At 42.8% G+C, this 22,798-nt stretch overlaps 1 protein-coding gene across 1 annotated transcript in view; it reads left to right on the top strand.

Annotated features, from left to right (window-relative positions):
- Positions 1-22,798, top strand: part of FAM20C (FAM20C golgi associated secretory pathway kinase) — an 83,515-nt gene that overhangs the window by 16,791 nt on the left and 43,926 nt on the right. The window contains exon 3 of the mRNA XM_032771007.2: positions 275-353. Coding sequence (XP_032626898.1) covers positions 275-353 — 79 coding nt within the window. The remainder of the gene's footprint in view (positions 1-274; positions 354-22,798) is intronic.

Below are 22,798 nucleotides of genomic sequence, written 5' to 3'. Positions count from 1 at the left end.
AAAGCTGATGAAGGATGCAGGACTCCCTTTCTACTCCAGTTCAGTCAGTGTGAGCAGCTACTCTAGACTGCATTTCCCCTACTCATCCACTAATTAAGTCTTTATCCCTGTTTAGGAATGCCCTATCCACATATATGTGGATGTTCAGACACCACAATGATGCGTGCAATATAAAAGCTTAGCTAGAGAGAGATGTGCTATTTCAGTGTAAGACTACTGTCTGTACGTAGAAATGTACGCTGTGATTTTAAATGGTTTTACTTTTCTCCCACAGCGATGAAATCAGGAGGCACCCAACTAAAACTGATCATGACATTCCAAAATTATGGACAAGCGTTGTTTAAACCAATGAAGTAAGTAAGAAATGTTTCGCTCCATTTTAAAGCTGATTTACACAGCCGTGGCATGTTACCCTCTTGACAACTGTTAAAAGATCACTCATCATATCTTCTAAGTTTGTGGTGCTTAATTATCTAAGCTTCCCACTGAATGTAAATTGTAGGGATGTTAAGAAGAGGAGGCATGTTAAGGCATGAGGAATTTCAGCATTCTTAGAGCCTGATCCACATGAAGTCAATAGGAGTCTTTGCATTGACTACAGTGGGGTTTGGATTAGATCCTTAAATGACACCAGGTATATTGTGGTTTTATGTGAGATGTCATGCACACTGTTCTCTGTGAATTCTTTGACTCACAAAAATACAGGATGTGCTCAAAGTTCCTTTTTTATATGGATCTTTGTTCAAAACACACTTGCTCCAATATATTACAGTTTGTGTTGCATCACTTATTTTGGAACTGTTACCAGCAAGAGTGCGAGTTTTGGCCAGGTTTTCAGAATAGATTTATTAGAGAGGAAGACGTAAATAGTATTTGTCTGATGAATTATAATTCCATCCTTTGATTTACTGCTGTTGGTATTAGAGGTGCACTCTACTGTTTGCTAAGGCTGTATTGTAACTGTGAAAATGAGGTTCTTTGAGAAGCAGGAGTGAGGAGAAAAGACTTGGATGGAACAGGAATGATTTTACTCTCACTTACACCTGTGTAGAGCTGGAGTAATGCCACTGAGGTCAGTGGAGTTGCACAGGTGTAAAACTGATGTGTGAGCTCTGAATCAGGCCCTATATGTTTGTATTATAATAATGAAAATCATTGTGTGCTTAGTGTACAGGGTTTAGTAAAATCACTTGAGACTGCAGAATGTTTAATGAAGCTACTCACTCTGTGTCAGTGGTATTACTGGAATAATAAACTCATTTCCTTTCTTTGTTCCCCCTCTAAGGAAGTTCACTTAATTTCCTTTCAGGTGGTCTGTAAAGGAATAAAGCAGCACAGAATATGTGGTCTTCAGTATGTATGTGTTTTATATCGTACATATAGACAGGAAGGATGGTCCAGTGGGCAGGGGGTTAGCTTGACGCCTGGATTAAATTTCCTGCTTTGCTACTGACCTCCTATGTGACCTTGGGCACGTCAGTTACTGTCTCTGTGCCTCTATTCCCCATTTGTAACATGGTGATAATAAAGGGAGGTACCTTCCCTCACAGTGATCTTATGAGAATAAATACATTAGAGACTGTGAAATGCTCAGATACTATAGTAACAGAAGCCATATAAGTGCCTAAGTTAGATCAGGCCTTATATGGACTTCAGAAGGAACAGGTAAATGAGTTTCCTTCACATCAATCTCCTTGTTCATGTGTGTCCTGAGATCTATGAAGAAATCCCCTAGATCTCAGATCATCCACAGAATGCCAAAGTGTTTGTGCCAAGGCCCAGTGGTCCCACGTTATTCCCAAATTCCTCCCATTCAGGCTGGCTTCCTCTGGATTCACATTCTTGTTTCCTTTTGCGGGGCTGGGAGGCTCAGATCTCTGAGAGGGAATCTATATAAGATGATGTAGATAAGTCTGAAGGGAGATGTTGCCAAAGCATGTTCTAAATGGACCATTCCAAAACCACTGGAACTATAAAAGAAATGCTCAGAGCATTGGTTTGGATGATACCACTGAGGCTGTACTCCTCTCCCAACTCCCTTCCCAACACATTTTATCTGACACATTTTATCACTATTCCAAATAATTTCTGGCCCTCCTTGGGAAATTTCTGAGAATACGACAGGGCCTAGCTGTCTTAAATTATTAGGTAAAAGAGTGATGGCCTTGGTGGCTTTCCACATGGTACAAGATTCCTCTTGTCTCCATTTACTTAGATGCAGATATTTTAAATCATTATCATTGCTGCGACATTGTAGCTCTGGGAATGCTAATGAGGTTAAATCAAAAGTTTACCATGTGTACTGCTTTATATACACTGCTGGCACGATGATGAATGGCAATGGATGTATAACCAGTTTCCTATACAGAAGCAATTATTGCCATCCACGGGCACAATAGCAGAAAACAACTATGTCTTAATCACCCCTTCAACTTGATTTTGAGGATGTTAAAATGTTATTTTCCAACTGATTTTGCATTAAATACATGTTTAGAAAAAGAACCGCTGCAGCATTCCACAACTGTGTTCCCAAATACTCCATCTTACAGTGGCAACACGACTGTATTTCACATGATCACTGTAGAATACTTTAGTTTTTTTATTAAGGACATTTGCGAGTATTTGTTTTCATTATGAACAAGGAGCCAGATCCTAAGCTGGTGCAAATCTATATACAGTAAAGGCTGTTTTATCTGGCATGTTGGGGGAATGGGGGTGCTGGTATGTGAAAAATGCCAGTTAACTAAGAGGGAGGGAGTTTGGGTACAGGGATGTGTGTGGGAGGGTATCTGATCCAACGGCCGCTCACCTTGGGTGGATCCCCACAAGCGATGACCTGTCCCGGCTGCTCCTAAGCGGAGACATGACAGGCAGCTCTGTGCACTGCCTGAGCCTTTGCCCACAGGTGCCGCCCCCTGAAACTCCCATTGGCCACAGTTCCCAACCAATGGGAGCTGTGTTGCTAGCCCCTGGGGCAGGACAGGGGCAGCGTGCAGAGCTGCCTGCCGCGCCTCCGCCTAGGAGCAGCCAGGACAGGTCACCGCTTGTGGGGAGCTGCCAATGGTGAGTGGCCCCGGATCCGGCACCCCGCACCCCATTCGGTGCCCCACGCCCCTGCCCGCACCCAAACTGCCTCCCAGAGCCCGCACTCCACACCCCCTGCCACACCCCAACCCCCTGTCGGCCCCGTGCCAACTGGACTATAAACTGGAATTTCACTGAAGATCAGAAATGCCAGTTTATAGAGCTTTTTGGTTGGTGAAGTGCTGGATAAAACAGCTTTTACTGTAGCTCCACTGAGTTCAATGGGACTATATCAATTTCCCATAGTTTATGATCTATTTCCTATTAATTGTTTGGTGAGATATATAGAGTGATTTTCTTCCATGGAACTGAACGTCCTAAAACTTTAAATAAATCTACAGGACTTTTCATGGAAGGGCCTTATCCAGCAGAAAGGAGCCTTCTCTAAATTTAAGCTGTTCCCTCTTTTGAGGGGATATCACTTTTGGTTCAGGCTTTACGTCTGACTTCTTCCCAGGCAAGCTGTCATATGTAGGGCCCAACCAAATTCATGGTCCATTTTGGTCAATTTCACGGTCATAGGATTTTAAAAATAGTAAATTTCATGATGTCAGCTATTTAAATCTGAAATTTCATGGTGTAATTAATTGTAGGGGCCCTGACCCAAAAACGAGTTGTTCGGTAGTCACAAGGTTATTGTAGGGGGGATTGCAGTACTGCAGCCCTTACTTCTGCACTGCTGCTGGTGGCAGTGCTGCCTTCAGAGCTGAGCCACTGGAGAGTGGCATCTGCTCTCCAGGAGCCCAGCTCTGATATGGCAGAGCTGCCACTAGCAGCAGTGCAGAAGTAAGGATGGCAGGTATGGTATTGCCACCCTTACTTCTGCACTGCTGCTGGTGGGGTGCTGTCCTCAGAGATGGGCACCCGGCTAACAGCCACTGCTAGCCACCCCCCAGCTATGAAGTCAGCGCAGAAGTGAGGGTGGCAACCTTGTGACCCTTCTGCAACTCCCTTTTGGGTCAGAACCCCCAACTTGAGAAACACTGATCTCCCTCGTGAAATCTGTATAGTATATGGTAAAAGCACACAAAAGACCAGATTTCACAGTCCGTGACTTGTTTTTCATGGCCAGTGATTTGGTAGAGCCCTAGTCATATGGCAATGATACTCATGTGGATAGTGTCAAAGGATGTCCTACATGTTCTTAGGGCATCATCAGTGCTAATGCAATGGGTAAGTTCCTCCCTACCTTAGTCACAGCCAGAGATGACCTTTAAAGGAATCTTATGGACCACAAAACAACTCCCTGACTCTCAGCTCTGGAATTGGCAAGCTGAAGAGGCTTTCACTTTGATAGTCAGGAAAGTGACCTGCATCATGGGCCTCTGCACTCTTCTTCCATAATTGTGATACAAGTCACATGACTGCATTCCACCAATCAACACTTAGGAGTATGCACTACACGAGATGTCCCATAGATCATCCAGGACCATTTCCTCTTCTGTTTCTGGAGATGTGCACAGTAGCTATTCTAGCCTTTAGGAGAACCTGTGGGATGCATATTCCCAGCAGCAGAGTTGGAACATGGGAAGGACTAGTGATGTGTTTGTCTCCATCTGAGTGGATATGCCTTTCCCTATGAACAACCATGCTTCTAGCCCAGTCTGAACAGCAGTTAAATAATGTAGCATTTCTTGTCTGTGAATAAATACTATGGCCTCAATTCAGCTGTCAAATAAAGGGGTGAAGACAATGAGAGTTGCAACTCTATCTTTGAAGTTTGTACTGAGCTACTCTTTAACATACTAGAGGGGATTGGAACTGGCAGGATATTGAGCTTGATTCTCAAAGAAAATTCATGATCAAAAGTGTCCCAATCTGTCTATTATTCTAATCAGTTTAAAGCTAAATCCTTTATTTCTGTAGGGCTCAGATTCAGGTAGTGTAGGAGAGAACTGCCCCCTGTCTGCACTTGATTCCATGTGTAATATTGGTGAACCCTTCTTGATACATGTGGACCTGCTCAGTATTCTTCAGAGTTGCAATGATATTGGTGCAAATGGGGTGGAATGAGAAGAACATGCTAATTCTTTACTAATGCAGGGAGATATCTATTAACTAAATGGCTATTCCATAGCACTTCAGAGATGGTTTCTGAAGCAGTGTTACAGTGAAATGTAACTGGCAAGTTGTTCTAACTCCTGGAGAACTCATGAGCAGGCCTTGGTTAGTTTGATTTTCACAGCTGCCGAATCCTTTGTTGATTACATCTATAAAGTGAGCCAGCTCATGGAAGAATCCTTCAGCACAGCCAGTATTTGGAAATGGAGAAACCAGAATCTCTTCTTGGCATCCCCTGTGCTAAATGTTTGACATTGCCTCACAAATCTTGTACCATCGGGTCATTTATTCAGGCAAGCAGAGCAAAATCAGGAAAGCAGAGTTTAATTGCCAAGAGAATGTCACTGTGATAACTAAAGCCTGATCATCTACAATTATTTTATTTATATGGAGCTCTGCATCTTCCACTGTGAAATAATTCCACATAAAGAGTTACAAGGTGAGCCATTTCTATTTAAAAATCCCATAGCCCAAAGTAAGTTCCATAGCTAATTCCAAAGGAATCTTAGAAGCCACAGAAATGAATCATCGTTCTTGCAAACTTAAGGGAAGTTTGAATGCACTTGCAATGTGTCTTACCAGTTAATATGTAACTTTGTTCTGCCTGTCACAACTGTATTGTACTATATTACTGTCATCATCACAAAACCCCAAAACCGCACCAACCCTAAAGCTCCTTCCTGTTACTATATTAGCTTTGTAAACAAAATGTATCGAGATGCCCAGGAATGTCTCAAGTCAAGATTCCTTTTATTGCTTATTCAGAGAGAAAGAGAAAGAGAGAGAGAAAGCGGTCATAAATTTAAAAGGCTTTTGGCTTATCTGGCTAAAAACTATCCTATTTTTTATATTTTTATTTATTTTCTCTTTGCTGTTGTTAACTGGGGGAGTAAAACAACTGGCTTAGCAACAAAAGAGACAACATTTTTTTCTCTTGGAGGCTTTTTTTTATTTGGAAGGTGAAAGCCTGCTCCATCGAGTCAATGGCACAGATTCCCAGGTAGAACTGGAACATAAAATATCTTTTCTAGAGTTTTTTTGGAGCCATCGGTCATAAACAGATGCTAAGGGTTAATGTCTCTTTCACCTGTAAAGGGTTAACAAACAGGGTAACTAAACACCTGACCAGAGGACCAATCAGGAGACAAGACTTTCAACCCTTCGTGGAGGGAAGTTTTGGGTGTGGGCCTTTGTTCTGTGTGTGTAATTTTTTCTCAGGGGTATGAGAGGGACCAGATCATACTACAGGCTCTCTAAAGTTCTGTTCAAATAGTAAGTAAAACAGGCGATTAGGTTTTAATTGTTTGTTTTTACCTATTTGCACATGTGGATCTGGCTGGTTAACTTTTATATGTGTAGTTGCAGGGAATATTTTGATTTGTATTTGGTACTGGAGGAAGGGTCTTCCTTTGTCTGTAAAACTATAGGACCCTGTATATATTTACATCTTGAAGTTACAGAGATAATTCTTTACTTTTCCTTTCTTTTATTAAGAGATTTCTTTTAGGACCTGATTGATCTTTCCTTGTTTCCCTTGTTTATCCCAGAGAGTGGGTGTAAAACACCAGGACTGGTGGGGAGGAGGGAAGCGGGAGAGAGAGGCTATTTCTCTCTGTGCGAGGGATTACTTGGTCTCTCTCAGGGAAAGTTTGGGGGGGGAAAGGAGGGGGGAATGGTTTATTTCTCCTTGATTTAAGAACCCAAGGGATTTGGGTTCTTGGGGTCCCCAGGGAAGGTTGGGGAGGTCAGAGTGTCCCAAAACACTATATTTTTGGGTGGTGGCAGGCTATCAGATCTAAGCTGGTAAATAAACGTAGAGGTTTCATGCAGGTACCCAAATTTTGGACGCTAAGGTTCAGATTTGGGAAATATACCTTATGACACCATCCTATAAAATTTAATAGAGAATTATCTCTCTCCTGTACAATTTTACAAGCTGTTTCTAAAATACCTATACAAAGGGCACCATTCACTATGAAATCTGTGAATTTTAGAATAATGTCAGTAGACCCCTATTTGTTTCATCCAGAGAAATGGCCTTGAAATCAGCGCAGTCACTCTGGATTTAAACTGGGATGAAACCAGAATCTTATTCCAGATTTATAGTGGTTTAAGGAGGTTAAAATTAAGCCTTACATGTTTTTTGTACATATTTTTCTTATAAGTGCATTATTTTTGTAAGTACCAATACAGGGTAGATAAAAGGTACATCATTAAAGTCATCCACTGATTGTAGCTAATCAGTGTCCATTACTACCATTTTTTTTTCAGGTGAAAGAATTTTATTATTTTTAATTATTTACTTATTCCAATTTAACACCTTAAAAACAGGATTTGTCTTTACTGGAAAAATGTGTCGTGTTAGAGACCTGTCAAGAAACATATTTTAACTAGCACTTTAGTTAATACCATGCATCTTCTCATCTTTGACAAGCTCTAAGTATCCTTGCAGATATTATCTGTAACAACAGATGAAATAAAATGATGGCAGTTCCCGCAGAATGAAAAAATAGCCAGGCAGAAAAAATAAAATAAAATAAATACATTCCTATCTCATATTCCTTAAAAAGGCTACCTTCTCAGACCTCCTCAAATTCTATTCAAAGGGAGGGGCTTTGCACCATAGTTTGAAGATCACATAGTGTGAAGACCAAGGTAGTAGGGAAATGAATATCATTTTAGTTGGCAAAGGACAGCTATTTTACTGGCTTTTAAGTTGCACACTTTTACAAATGAACAATTAGCAGCACTTTTTAAATTTCTCTTTGATTTCCCTTTTGAGAGTGCTATACAAATACTGCATTTTAGGATAGTGGCATTATATAGGACATAAAACCACTCTAATAGAAACAACTGTTAATTGCTTTAATTTTCTACAATTATGTCCAGATTTTGAAGTTGTAGTGTGACTACTTACCTGTGAAATACAGCACCTAGGTCTGATTATGATTTCATTTACACTAGTGTTACTCTACTGACTTCAGTGGCATTATTTCTGATTCACATAGGTATATGTGAACTTTGGAATCAGGGCCAATTTCTATACACGCTGCATGATTAGTTTGCCTTAGTACATTGCATATATTGCTGTTTTGAGGAAATACATATTGCAAACCTGTTGGGTTTTAGCTGGTGGGCATCCAATATAACCATGCTGTTACAGGGCGTGCACAAGGGTGGACAAGCCCTACCATAATCGCTGGAGGCACGGAACTCCTCCAGCCCTGGGTCGAAGGTGGTGGGAAGGAGAGGAGAGAGCAAGCTCCTACCGGGGCCCGGGCTGTGGGTGTGGGGAGAGTAAGCTCTTCCCAGCCTGAGGCCATGGCAGGGGAACAGAACATGCCCCTCCAAAAGGGGTCAAATTTAAATTCCTGCGCAGTATTGTTATAAGTCAACATAGCAATTAAATCAAATTGCAGCTACAGAAGTGAGATGTGCATACAGTAGCTGCTATTTTATCTGCCTATCAGGATGATCACTTTGACAGATTGGAATCCATTGCATAAAGCCCTACTAAGCAATCCATGATCTAGGCACAGCCAAAACCACTCTGCTTGGTGCATCAGCTCAAAGCAATTTTTACTGTGGTTATCACTGCAGAAATCTAGCACCTTGTAAGGGGCTGTTATTTCAGACATATGGAGTGACAAACTGACACAAAAGATTGAAACTAATAATGACACTATTCAGCTGTTACCTGCCTGCTTAGAATATATACGCATCACATCTCACAGAATTATGAAAAGGAAACACCTCGTTTTGGGAATGCAAGTATCAGTCAATAAACAGACATTCCAAGGGCCCCATACACGAGTTGCTGACTCTATAGGGAGAAATCCTACTGTTCTTACCTCTCCAATCCCTCCTGGGACTTTTGTCTGACAGCCAGATTCTGATCTCACTTGCACCAGTGTAAATCTGGAGAAAGCTGAGAGAGTTATGCCAAATTTACACTAGTACAAGTGGGATATGACTATGACTTTGAATAAGGACAGCAGGATTTGGCCTCTAGCTTGTACATTCTCCAGCGCATGTAGTAGCATGAAACAGAACTTCTACCTAAACATCTCACATACTGTGTGTTAAATTACTTTCTCTCTCTATCATATCTTCATCAGACTGTACTTGTTCCATATAAAAGATCATCTCAATGCAAATTTTAAATGGATTTAGAAATCATGAGGGGGCCCAATCCAAGGACCATTGAAGTCAACTGGAGAATTTCCAATATTTTCAATGAGATTTTGAAGAGGGCCCAAGCTGATAGCCCTTTTCAGATTAAATTCCTCTATAGCAGGGGTTCTCAAACTGAGGGGGTTGTGAGCTTATTACATGGGGGGTCGTGAGCTGTCAGCCTCCACCGCAAACCCCGCTTTGCATTCAGCATTTATAATGGTGTTAAATATATTAAAAAGTATTTTTAATTTATAAAGAGGGGTCACACTTAGAGGCTTGCTATTTGAAAGGGGTCACCAGTACAAAAGTTTGAGAACCTCTACTCTATAGCATTGCAAATAGGAACGCAATCTCCTCCATGTTGCCCATTCAGTGTATTCCATCCTTGCCATGGAGATTCACCTCTGGAAATGAAAGTCTTGGCTTGTGTCTAGACCCGTTAAGTCATAGTGCAATTTGTTCTAAAATTTTTAGAAATATCATTAGATATTTACTCCCATGTAAACATTTTCGTATTCAAGGTAACTTAGAGGAGGATTATTCGGTGCAGTGAGATGAGTTTCAAGAAAACATCCCTGATGTTTATTTATTATTGTAGTATCATCAGGGTGTAATGCCAAGATTCATCCATTCTTTTGATCGTCTTTAGAAAGGGTTTTCATTGAAAAGTTCTCCGGTGGAGGAATGATGTCACAGAACATATATTTTCTGTTATGAGTGGTAGTCATAGAACTGTAGCATCTAGAGGTTTTAAGTGAGATTATTGGTTAAGATCCACTTGGCAAGATCAGAACTGGACCATTTCACTTGGCTGGTGACCATGACAAGGAAAATAAGGAACACCTTTTCCTGTCTCTCCACACCTGCAATATTGTGCTCAACCCATGGTGGCGTTATTCAGGATTATCCTATGGGTCATTCCAGTCGACGGTTGTAACAATCATTCAAGACGTGTGTTTTCAGCAAATTGGTTGTTTTCTGTTGAACAGTAGCAATTTATTTCTCTTGCATCTTGCTTTCTTCTGGCAACGCTTTCTGTATAATGAACACTTCTTGACAAAGGTGGGTGTAATGGCAGACAGCATGAGGTAGCAGTGAGAAGTTGGGGACTTAGGCATCTCTGCAACTTGTTCAGGTGGCAGAATTAATAGTATCTGCAGAGTCAAGGCTGGAATGTGCCTGTGTGAAGAGTGTGCCTGCACGCAAGCCTTTTACTTCTTCTTATTATTATTATTATTATTGTTAATTATTTATTCTTTGTATTATCGTAGCACCTAGGAACCCTAGTCTTGGACCAGGATCCCTTGCATTTGAGTAGGATGTTCTGGGGTTACAAATGTTTATGTCTCCCTGATAAGCACTTCCTTTTCTAACTCTCTGCCCTCCAATTCAAAAGGATTTATAGGACACAGGATCAGAATGTATATGTGTCCACAAACCGATGGTCTTGTCCCCCCACCTGGATATCAACGTCTTTCCAAAATGATCTGTCCTGAAATGGGCCTCGTACAGTGGCTACAACAAATGTGAGGTTCTCCCTAGCCTCTCCAGCAGGCTTGGAAAGATCTGTTAATGGTCCAGGAACACTACAACATCTGTTTTGTGCTCTTGTCTAACTAAGACACTTATATAGCACCAGTCACCACAGTATCTAGGTGCTGACAGTACCTGCTTGCCTTCTGGGTTGTAACTAAATGGGTAGCCTTGTTTTACACTGGTAGCATGACTGGCTTTTTTAGGACTCCATTGGTTAGCTCTCTCCATCATAGGTGTTTGTAGACTCTAATTAATTAGTCTTTGGGAGTGAAGAGGTAATGATGTTTGCTAGTTGCTTTGCTTGTTGCTTTGAATGACAGTTTACTGTCAGGGATTAGATCCTGATTCACTAACTAATGCCATGTTATTACTAGGGTTGCCAACCCCCCAGGATTGGCTTGGAGTCTACCGGAATTAAAGATTACTCTTTAATTAAAGAGTATGTCATGTGATTAAATCTCCAGGAATAAATCCAACCAAAATTGGCAACCGTAGTCATTACTCCATGAAAGAACGCCGTCAGTATTTCATTTCAAGCAAGCAAATTCTGCATATTAATAATATCTAATTCTTAGCATTGCCATCACACTTTACAAAGACGATAAGCATTATTATCCCCATTTTATCTATGGGGTGAAATGACGTACCTCAGGGTACCCAGCAGGCCAGTGGTAGTGCTGGGAATAGAACGCCCGTCTCCTGTTTTGTGCTCTATCTACTAGGCCACACTGCGTCCACAATTCATACCGATGTGCAGGCAATCCTCATGGAGCAGAGCTTGCTGGTGCAGGCACCCTTGCTGGGAGTCTACAAATTCACTATCCCCGTCTCCATCTTCTCCCTTCATGCAATAGAACTGCATTGATTCTGCTGCATCTGGGACCTTCCACTGCTGTAGAGGAGGGGAATAGGGCAGGAGTGTGTTGCGGGGGAGAGGGTTGGGGATCTGGTTCTTCAAACTGTTTATTTTAGCTTCATGTTTGTTCCTTAAACTTCCATCTTCCATAACTCATTTCCCATTTCTGCATATTTATTTAGTAACAGTCAGCATCCCGCATGTGGCTTTTCAAAAGAAAAGGGAATAAATAGCAATGGGTGAAGCAGGGATGACAAGGCAGCATCTATAGTTTCTGGAGACCTGGGTCCATATCTGCCAAATCTCAGGAGCCAGATGAGTTTACTTGACGCAGTCCCACACTGGCTAGTGACACAAACACCAACCTGCAATTGTGGCATGAGTGGTAGCTTCCGCTTAGGAGAGACCCAGATCTGAAATAAGAGGGTGATGCAGGCAGGGATGGCTGCAGGCCCCAGCACACCAAGCGCATGCTTGGGGCGGCATGCCGCGGGGGGGCGCTCTGCTGGTCACCGGGAGGGCAGAGGCAGGGGGCCTTTGGCGGCATGCCTGCAGAGGGTCCGCCGGTCCCGTGGCTCCAGTGTACCTCCCGCAGGCGTGCCTGCAGAGGTTCCACTGGTCCCACAGCTTCGGTGGAGCCGCAGGACCAGCAGACCCTCCGTAGGCACACCTGCGGGAGGTCCACCGGAGCCACGGGACTGGTGACCAGCAGAGCGCCCCCACGGCATGCCACTGTGCTTGGGGCAGCGAAATGTCTAGAGCCGCCCCTGGATGCAGGTCAAGACAGAAGGGCTTTGACAGAGCTGAGAAGCTTATGAGAGTTTGCACAGTGGCTGCCCAAATTATGCTGCCAATGACTCACAACAACAAAAAAGTGCATTTAATAATCCCACTAAGTAATATGTTAAAATATACCTTTAAGACTTTCTGGTCACTGCTGTCATGTCAAGTGTCTATCTCAATAATGATAGTATAATTTTGCTTACAATTTTCCAGCCTGTGATCATAGAATCATAGAATATCAGGGTTGGAAGAGACCTCAGGAGGTCATCTAGTCCAATCCCCTGCTCAAAGCAGGACCAATCTCCAACTAAATCATCCCAGCCAGGGCTTTGTCAATGATAACGTTCTGCATGTGGGTGTGTAAAACTGAGAAGGCCTGAAAAACTAATTTGCATGCAAGAATAAAAAAGAAGCCCTAAATACATTTTCTATGTGCATATGAACAGTTGTAAATAATTACATTCATTTGTGCCGTATGAATGGTAAAATATCTCACACTGGCACTTAAGCCAGATAGTACTCACAGAAGTAGAATCAAGATGATCCTCTGTCAGCATTATAAAACCTTTTTGTAAATCTTGCTAATCTGTGGTCCAGCTTCCAACTGCAATGGTAGATACCTGGCCAGTGAAATACTAAGGAGCGAACATATATAAAAGTTGGCAGAAATACTGACTTTGTCAATATATCTATTGCTTTTATTATGGACCTATTTGCTATGCTACCCCCAAAACAAAAAAGGAGATGAAATGCTATATTAATTCTCTCATTTAGAGGCAAATCTAATCATTGTTATGTTTTCTTTTGTTTGTAGTTGTTTGGTTTTGTTGTAATACTGTGATGTGATGCAAGGTAATAAAATTTCACATCCAGCTTATCATTATTGTCATATTATCCAATCATTAGCCTCCCACGTACAAAAGGAAACATATTATATTGTCATTTACATTATTGTGTACGGAAGACCATATGATTTGGCTAAGCCTTTTGGATAAGGATTCTTTTTCATCTGATTCTTTAGAGCTTTATTCACCAGAAAGTCTGCTTCCTGTCATTTAAGCCACGGAGTTTACATAGACTTTCAGACTTCAATTATGTTTAGGAACCAAATGTTTCTCAGTACACTCTCATTAAGCTGAAGATTTAAGTTTTGGCAACTCCACCAAAAAGGAGGCCACGTTTTCTCTCATACCCAGATATAGAAGGAAGATCCAAGTGATGCCATGATGGCGTTTCAACAGAGCATGCTCAGAGAGAGAACCGTGCTGTCAGTCTCCTCTGTTCTGACGCTTAGCTGTGCCTCCCACTATCAGGGATCTTTCTTCTCTAGAATTAAGGGGCCTGATTCTCTGTTATGCTAAGGCTCTTGTATGGGACCCCTGTCAATGTAAAGCAGAGGGCAGAAGGAGCCCCTGCAAAGAATGCCCCCAGCACAGAGGGGTGCAGATGGCACAAAGCTGACTAGAGTTGCCAGATGTCCAATTTTCAACCAGAATGTCCAGTCAAAAAGGGACCCTGGTGGCTGCTGACCGGGCTGTTAAAAGTCTGGTCGGCGGTGCAGTGGGACTAGGGCAGGCTCCCTGCCTGCCTTGGCTCTGCATGGCTCCCAGAAGCAGCGGCATGGCCCCCTCTGGCTCCTAGACATAGGGGCAGCCAAGGGGCTCCGAGCATGACCCCCGCCCCAAATGCCACCTCCGCCACTCCATTGGCGAGGAACTGCGGCCAGTGGGAGATGTGGGGATGATACCTGCAGACAGGGCAGCATGCAGAACCACCTGGCTGCCCCTCTGTGTAGCAGCCAGAGGCGAAACATGCTTCTGCTTCCGGGAACTACCTGAAGTAAGCACCACCTGGAGCCTGCACCTCCACCTGCACCCCAACACCCTGATCCCCCTCCACTCTCCAAACCCCCCGGGTCCCAGCCTGGATCACCTTCCTGTACCCCAAACCCCTCATTCCCAGGCCCACCCCAAAGCTCGCACTACTAGCCGGAGCCCTCCACCCCGCCTACCGCACACCAACCTCCTGCCCCAACCCAGAGTCCCCTCCTGGACCCCAAATCCCTCCCACACTGGACCCCACACCCCCAGCGGGAGCCCTCACTCCCTCCTGCACCTCAACTCCCTGAGCCAGCCCGCTGAAAATGAGTGGGTGAGGGAGAATGAAGGAGATGGAGGAGAGAGGGGAGGGCAAGTGACGGTGGAAGGGGGGATGGAGTGAGCAGGGGTGGGGCCTCAGAGAAGAGGCAGGGCCTCGGAGAAGGAGCGGGATCCAAGAGGAGGAGCAGGGCAGGGCAGAGCAAGGGTGTTCGTTTTTGTTCAAGTATAAAGTTGGCCACCCTAGAGCTGGCATAAGGCTCGAAGCCATCCCTGTTTCCAGTCCAAGATAGAGGGAGAAATAGGGATGTGGTGTGTGCAAGTTGAGGGTGTGGCAAGAGTGCACTGCATTATAGCTATTCTCTATTGCACAGGGCTCACAGAGGGACCTCGTAAGCAGAGCATCATTTAGAGCAGCCCTGAGGGCTAACATGCATGGCCCTGCACAGCCCCAGAATTCAGGGAGCACAAAGATATCTTAAAACCAGTTTTACTCCTACTCTTTCCACCATCCTTGCCCCAAGCACAGGAATGCAGTAACTAAGAATCTGGCCCCAAATGTGCCCTAGTTGCTCTGCCTGACATAGCCTTCACTGACTAAAGAATTCTCAGTACTTTTGCTCGTCTTGTGTCTTAGCCTCAGAGAGCCAGTCCTTTGGGTTTCAGGTTGGAGCTATCCTACCATGTGTTTTAACACTTAGCCGCTCCTTCCGTATTATTGTGGCACTCTTTACATTAGAGCCTTGCTTTGTTGGCAGGCAGAAGAAGGTGCAAAGTCTGTGCAGTTACTGTTACAGTACTATGGGCCTGATTCTCCTCTCATACTGGTGTAAAACGGGAGTAACTCCATAAGCATGTTTACAGCCAGTGTTTCTGTGCTGTTAGAGACGCAGGGCTCTGTGCAGAAGAGATGGCTCTTGCAATGTATTCTGGCTACTGATTCAAATCCATGCTCTTCTGGCACCCATTAAAGTGTCTGACAACTTGTGAGCAGGCACAATGCCATCCAAACAGATGGGCATGAATGTATTGGCTGCCAAGAGACCGTTCATGTTCATCTGGTGTGGGTAATGAGGGCAGAACGTCTAGCTGTGACTGTCCAAATGGCTGTCCATCTTGAGGTTATATCTCTTTAGTTACACAGGGAGAGGAGCGGAAGGAAATAAGGACACCTTAAATCCAGTCTGGACACAGAGTACATTAGGGTTATTTATTTCAGTTTTCCCTTTGGCAGTATAGCTGGCACTGTGGTGCCAAGCATATAATTTCAGGCACAGGCACAATAACGTTTTATAAACATCAGTTAAAAATGTCCTATAACCACTCTGAATGATTTGTAAACTAAATAAAATAGAGGTTCAGGTATTGTCTTTAATCCATCAGCTCTTTATTCAGGGAGAACATTTTAGCATTCATGGTCACAAAATGTTTGTCCCCCGCAGTTGATTCCCTGCTCTGGACAGAGGTAATAAATCATGGGACTTTCTAGCTAATACAACCAGAGAGAGAGTACAGGACTGTCCCTTTAAGAGATTGGGTGACTGCCCATGCTAGGAAGTGCAGCTGGCTGGATCCAGGTGTAGCACATGCAATATCATTGTGATCTCTGAGTAAGCAGCAATAAAGGAACCTCCTGGGTTGTGTGTCTGTGCTAGCTGTGTCCAAGTCTAGTATCACACCAGAGACATTACAGAGAGCGTCTCTGCCTCCATCCCTACCCTCCTGTGGGCATGTTTTTTAAACTGTCACCACTCCCTCCCCGCTATCTGTCTCCCTCTCCACTGAGTAAAGCTGATTTTTCCTCTTCCACACCCTATGGTGAGGAGTCTTTTAGGAGGGATTCACTCCCCTAGAAAATGAGTTTCCCTTTATTTTTCCCGGGTGTTTTGCACTGAGAAAGGGTTAGTGCTTGGATTACAATTAGATGTTTCTCCCACGATGCATTAAGCCAGAGCTGCTCTGCACTTGCTTTCAGCCAGAGGCATAGCTGCCTTCCATTTTGATGCCCAATGGATTGGAGACCATCCAGGGGGCTCCTTGAGAACAGTGGCACAGCAGTGTTTAAAGGCTTCACTGCCTCAGTGCCTGCAGGCAAGTTAGGGGAAGTGAGGCAAACGCTCTGAGTGGGACCTGTCAAAGACAACCACCAGAACAGCTTCTTAGCTCAGTTACTCTCATAAGAACATAAGAATGGCCATACTGGGTCAGACCAAAGGTCCATCTAGCCCAGTGTCCTGTCCTCCAACAGTGGCCAATGGCAGGTGCCCCAGAGGGAATGAACCTAACAGGTAATGATCAAGTGATCTCTCTCCTGCCATCCAGCTCCACCTCTTTGACAAACAGAAGCTAGGGACACCATTCCTTACCCATCCTGGCTAATAGCCATTAATGGACTCTCATGCATTGTGAGCTCTCCATGCTGACTCACAGCTCACTAATTGGCTTTCATCTCATCAGGAGGGATTGGGGGAGGAAGGAACTTCTTGTGGTTGTGGGCCTGGTCTCTACGGTTCCTTTGAACCTAGGAGTCTATGTTTGCACTACACCACAGGTCCCTCTCAGACTGGCATGTCCTTTGTACCAAAGAAGCTCATAAAGAGGGCAGAGCTGGTAAGCAAACCTTTTATAGGCCCTCACTTCTGCCACATTCATTTCCAGGAAGCCTCTATACAAACATGATTTCATGCCTATGAAAATATATACGTATCCATTACCCTGAGGTTGGTGAAAAACTCTTTTTTTCATTGTCTTTTCATCTCATCTTATCACCTGAGTGGATGAGATGAAAAACCTAGTGGAGCTGGAACCCTTATTGCTCCCAGTTTAGATCTGGGAGCAATAAGGGTTCCAGCTCCACTAGAACATTGGCTGTGTGTAAGCATGGTTGCTCAACACAATTAGTAATAACAATATCAAACTCTTCTATAGTGTTTTGACTCAGCAGCTTTCAATGTGCTTGACACAGGACCTAAGTACTTTTATCTCCATTTTACACATGAGATGCAGAGAGGTCATCCAGCAAGCCAGGTTACCTGAGTCCCTGGCTAGTGCTCTGCCCTGTCAGTTTTAACATGGAATGGTCCTGCCTCTGGACAGGAAAAGCCCACCTAAAAGTATTTTTTCCTAAAAGTTGTTTCTAAAATGGTTTGCTTCTGTCCACCCAGACTGGACCAAATTGCATAAAACACTGTCTAAATGTACACAGTATCATCGTGTAGAACTGAAATGAAAGGGCTAGATTCTCCTTTCATCTACAGCAGTGTGAATCCAGAGTGAATCTATTGACCTCAAGTTTTATACCAATGTAGCTGGGAAACGAACTTGTTTCAAACCTCTGCCTAGTAGCCTTGAAAGGTATCGTAAGTCAGAGAACACCACAGTTGTAGCTCTACCTTATTTCCCTTCCCTGCCTTTGCTTTTCAAGGACATTCAATACAGTCATTCAATGGCGGTATATAGGGTTGCCTTCAGAGTCTAAAAATAGAACCTCTGCTACCTGCTTGTCCACAAATATCATAGCCTCCAGAAAGGCTTTCCCAGTTGAGAGGCCTCCAATATGGATAATACAGTGGTGTCAATTAGCCAATATAGCCAGTCACCTATCAGTTGTTAGCTAGTGCTTTACCAAGATTTTCACCATCCGTTGTTGTCCCAGTGCTTCTCCTATTGCTACATTGCAGCATCTGGCAGGGGAAGAGCCCTGCCCAGTGTACAAGATGGCATTCGTATGACAGGCAGCTCTGAGGAGCAAGAATATTTGGCATGTCTTGTTCCTTTTATTCAGCTCATATTACTTCACCCACAATGCACCATGTACCACATTCCCCCTGCCCCTGTGGTTTCAGATTGAATAGATTAACCCTGTCACTTTACACCTTCTTGGTGTCCTATTTTGCTGAATTAACTTTTAAAAATAAAATAAAAGAATCCTTTGTTAGGTAAGGAGGGGGCCAAAACAAATACCAGTATTTCAGGCACATTTGGGTTGAAGATCTCAGCCCTAGATGAGTCTAAGTTACTCACCACCACTGGATGCAGGGACTCTTTGTCATGGCAGCAGCCCAGGGCTCCTTTAAAGGTCCCCATTGCATTTGGGTTAGAAGGGAGAAGAATTGGGGACAGACTTAACTGAGCATATCCGAGTGAGAAAAAGGAAGGGGCTGGACCAGGTGGGACACTGACCCACCATGTGCACCAAGGGGTGAGGGAGGGTATTTATATCCTGCAGGGACTCTCTCTGGATAGCTCAATATTTGGTACCTGTGTTATCAAGAGACGATGGGATATACCTCTCCAGCTGAGGAGTGGAGATATTTTTGGCTGATATTAAGGAGGCAACTGTTAACTATCTGGAAACCCAGTGAGGGGGTAAGCAGACAAGCTAATTGCTGACACTTCCTTTTGGTAGGTGTCCAGTGGAGGTACTTGTTATAGTAGCAGATACTCATTGTTTCCTGACAAACAGGAGCTGAAAGTGGATCTAAGGGAAGGCACCCCTAAGAATACTGGTCTCCCAATCTCTGGTACAGCTGAGAGACAACCCTTTACTTTTTGTCGAGTCCCCCTTAGCCCTTGTTTGAGGGGACTGTGGTGGGGTCCCAGCAATTAAAGCACATCGGTTGCCACTTGTCTTTCATCCTGCATGGCCATGACAAAGGTTGTATCTGGATGCTGTCTTTAGATTTGTTTTCCTTACGTCTATATCTATATATAACCCTACTAAACTTTTTATATATATATATATATAAACAATTCTAAAGGCAGATAGATAGATAGATAAAGAGGGTTCTATCTATCTATCTAAGTGTATTGCTGTTGTATTTATTAGCTTCTCTATTCCCCAGAAAAAGAATCATCCATTTAAAAAAAGGAAATTATGTTACATTTGGTTCTTCTTAGCAATGTGTCATTATATCTCAATACCTGCTGGCCTGCAAGGTATTTTGTGTTACAAAAATCCATTTTAATATCTGTGAATGTGTGGTAAGAATTTTCTGGCATTCTGAGCTCTAAAGAATTAAATACAACAGTCCTCAATTTCAAAAACTGCTCTCACTGCAAAGAATATGAATCCAACAACAGGAGCAGGATTTTAATTAGCTTGCTTTTGAAAGATTCTATAGAAATCTAAAATTACTTTGTAGGGTAAAAAAAAGCTTCTAGTTTTATCCGCGAAGAGGCTTTAATTCTGGTGAATAAAGTAAGTGGCGACTGTAATAATGAAAGATTCTCCCCTCCCTCCCCCCAACTGTGTGGCTGTTCCTTCAGCCATAGCCTGCTGGGAGTTGATCCTGTAGCAGTGAGATGTTTCAGTTCATCAGACTTTATACGTGGCAATTGATGAACCAGGTGGTGACTAGAATTTGTGCTTCTGTTAGGTTAGCTGTTAAAAATGAGACCACCTGAATTCCTTTTCAGTGTGACCTTCTCTAACTGGTCATGAACTGTGTTTTCTTTGTGATCTGATCTGATTTTAAGGCCAACCAAAAGGCTAACAGTGCTTTAAAAGACAATAATACCTATTCCCTCACTCTGCTGCTTTTTTATGAAGAGAATCAAAAGCTTTGCAGGCATTTCTATGTCTTGCTTAGTTGTTGGTTAAATGTATCCTCAGGGAGGACTGGAAAATATTACTTCTCTTGTTTAGAAGAGAAGTAAATGAGTCACTTTTTCCAAAATTGTTTTCAAGGAAAGGGATATCAGAAGTTGTTTGTATTGTGCAGTTGATATTACAATAGATCTCTTGTGTATTTTAAAATTTTACAACATTACAAAAGGGAGTCAGATTAAGCAGAGCAACAAGAAAGACTCTAAACATTATCATTATCATTGCTCTGGTGAGGGAATGAAAATTTATAGCTACATAATATCTTTACAGTCTGCCCTGAATAAGGGGCAAGTCATAAATGCACCAATCCAGGGCCAGAAACGGGTGAAAACTGTGACTGTGATATTTCCACCCCAGCTTCTCCCTTTAATTTGCAGAGGGAGCAGATTACTTCAGATACTTCCGATAAACATTTTTTTCCCACTGCATACCCAGACAGGTACTCCGAGGTGAGCTAGAGGAGGAAGAGGGTAGTGGAGCCAGGGGTTCTCCCTTTCCTTGCACCTATCTATCCCTTCTCTGCCGACATGCTCATAGGAGGCAAGAGGATAGGAGGAGCAGCCCCTTTCTCCCCATCATGGTCAAAGTTGTGATCTGAGCAGGGACGTTATTCCCCTTCCAGTCACCTACACAGCTGAATATAAAGGCTGTGACATTTTCCCTTTGAAAATGATGGAAGGATTTCAACAGAAGCTATACGGAAAGCCAAGTTGATAACATCTGTTACATTCACTCACAGACAACCTTGTAAGATTGGGCCCAATCCAGCAAAAAAATATGCAGATGTAATCCACTCCACCTGCCTAAAGCCCAAGTTTTTGGACTCCATGTGGATGGAGTGCAGAAGAGGAGAAATCTACCCACTCAAACCCAGGACCAGGACGTGGGTCTAAAGTACAGCTCCTCTTCCCCCTCCTGACCCATCCCCAATGTGGCCTGCCATGCTGATCTACAAATGGCCAGTGGAAAGACTTATTCTTCAGTATGTAAAGAGTGTGTAGGAATGTCTGTCTGATCATTTAGTGAGTGGAGTCATGAACAGGCCCTGTGGCGGGTTTAAGTGCTATAGAGGGCCAGCTGTCCCCACCCAGATAAATGTCACCATAGGCAAGATCTGAAAGATTTAACCAGCAGTAATATAAGCAAGGAGCAAGTATAACTCAGAATTCCAAACGGTGCTCTAATGAAACCAAATAGCTTGTTTTTAGCTAATCAATCCAAACACCTCTTTAGCCAAGTGTTAACACTTTCATCTTGCCATGTCATTGGAGAAAAGAAAAAGTAGTTGCTGGTATTTTTAAAAGATCTAATTGTATAATAAAACTAAATAAAAGGCAATCAAAAATTACACCTGAAATTCAACACTCATGTTTCTGAATGTCCTCTTTTCTACATAAAAATATTTCAGTCATGCCCTTATCTATTGAGTGGGTTAATATTGAAATATTTTAAAATACTAGAGGCTTTTTGCTGATAAAAAATAGATTTTAAAAATATTTGCACAGGTAAGCTTGAGAATTAAAGTTTTTTAAAACTATGATTATTCTGTTCCTTCTTGCATAATCACAAATTTTAAATAATTATTTTTACATTGATTTTTTTTCAAACTGGCCATAACAAGCTAGATAAATCTCTTCAGAAATAATTTTCCACCTAGCTGAAGAAATTAGCTATTCCCTTCTCCCTCCCACCTAGAAACAGCATTAGAGTGGTTACCTAGATACCCTGCTTATAAAGGATGTGGATGCTGAAGCAATTTAAATAGTGTGATTTGTCATCTAAATGCAGACATCATTAACAAAGCGCTATTTAGCTGGAGCCTTGTCAGCTGAACACTGATAACTTTTCTCAGTGTTGAAGAGAGAGATTTATTTTAACCAACTTATGGGAAAACGTTGCTTGCCTTGGGTGAAATTCTACAGAGATGTCTGGCACAAGGACTGTGCATTCTTATGTCCTCATTTATGACCTACTATGAGGACTTTTGTGTGATTTAAGGCTTGCATAGGTTTCTGGTTGGCTGTACAGTGCTGAATTTCACACGATATTGCCAGCCTTCAGCATGCAAAAATCATGGGTCAGCCCCCCTACAATTCATGAGATTGTGTTACAAATCATGAGATTTTTTTTTTATACATTTTTGGTTCTTTTTGTTTGCCTTCTGGTTCTGAGCCTTTAGAGTGCACTAGCTTTGCGATTTTCTCTTCAGCCATGAGGGCCAGAAACTTACTTAAAAAAAAAAAAAGAAAGAAAGTGGAGATTCTCATGAAGTTTCTTCATTTCAGCCAGTGGGGCTGTAAGGAACTCATCAGATATAACAAGACTCATGATGACTTTGCAACTGTTGGCAGTACTGATGTTTCCCCTCAAGTCAATGGCATATTTCCCATTAAGTCAATGGCATTATTTGTGTGAGTAAGGCAAGTATGATTTTGCCCTTAATTTTGGGGGAGAGGGGTCTTGTATTTTTATTTTTTAAATTTTTTTTTTTGTAACTTACGGTGCTTTTTCTTCCTGCTCTCAGTTTATCTTTTGGCCTCTGAATTTTTAAAATGGCAGGCACTTCAGAACAGATTACTAATGAGAACACCTAAGTGT

The sequence above is a fragment of the Chelonoidis abingdonii genome, chromosome 9 (assembly GCF_003597395.2).
Source record: "Chelonoidis abingdonii isolate Lonesome George chromosome 9, CheloAbing_2.0, whole genome shotgun sequence".
NCBI classification, from domain to species: Eukaryota; Metazoa; Chordata; order Testudines; family Testudinidae; genus Chelonoidis; species Chelonoidis abingdonii.
Note: the sequence above shows the minus strand (reverse complement) of the source record. Positions and strands in the feature narration are given on the sequence as shown.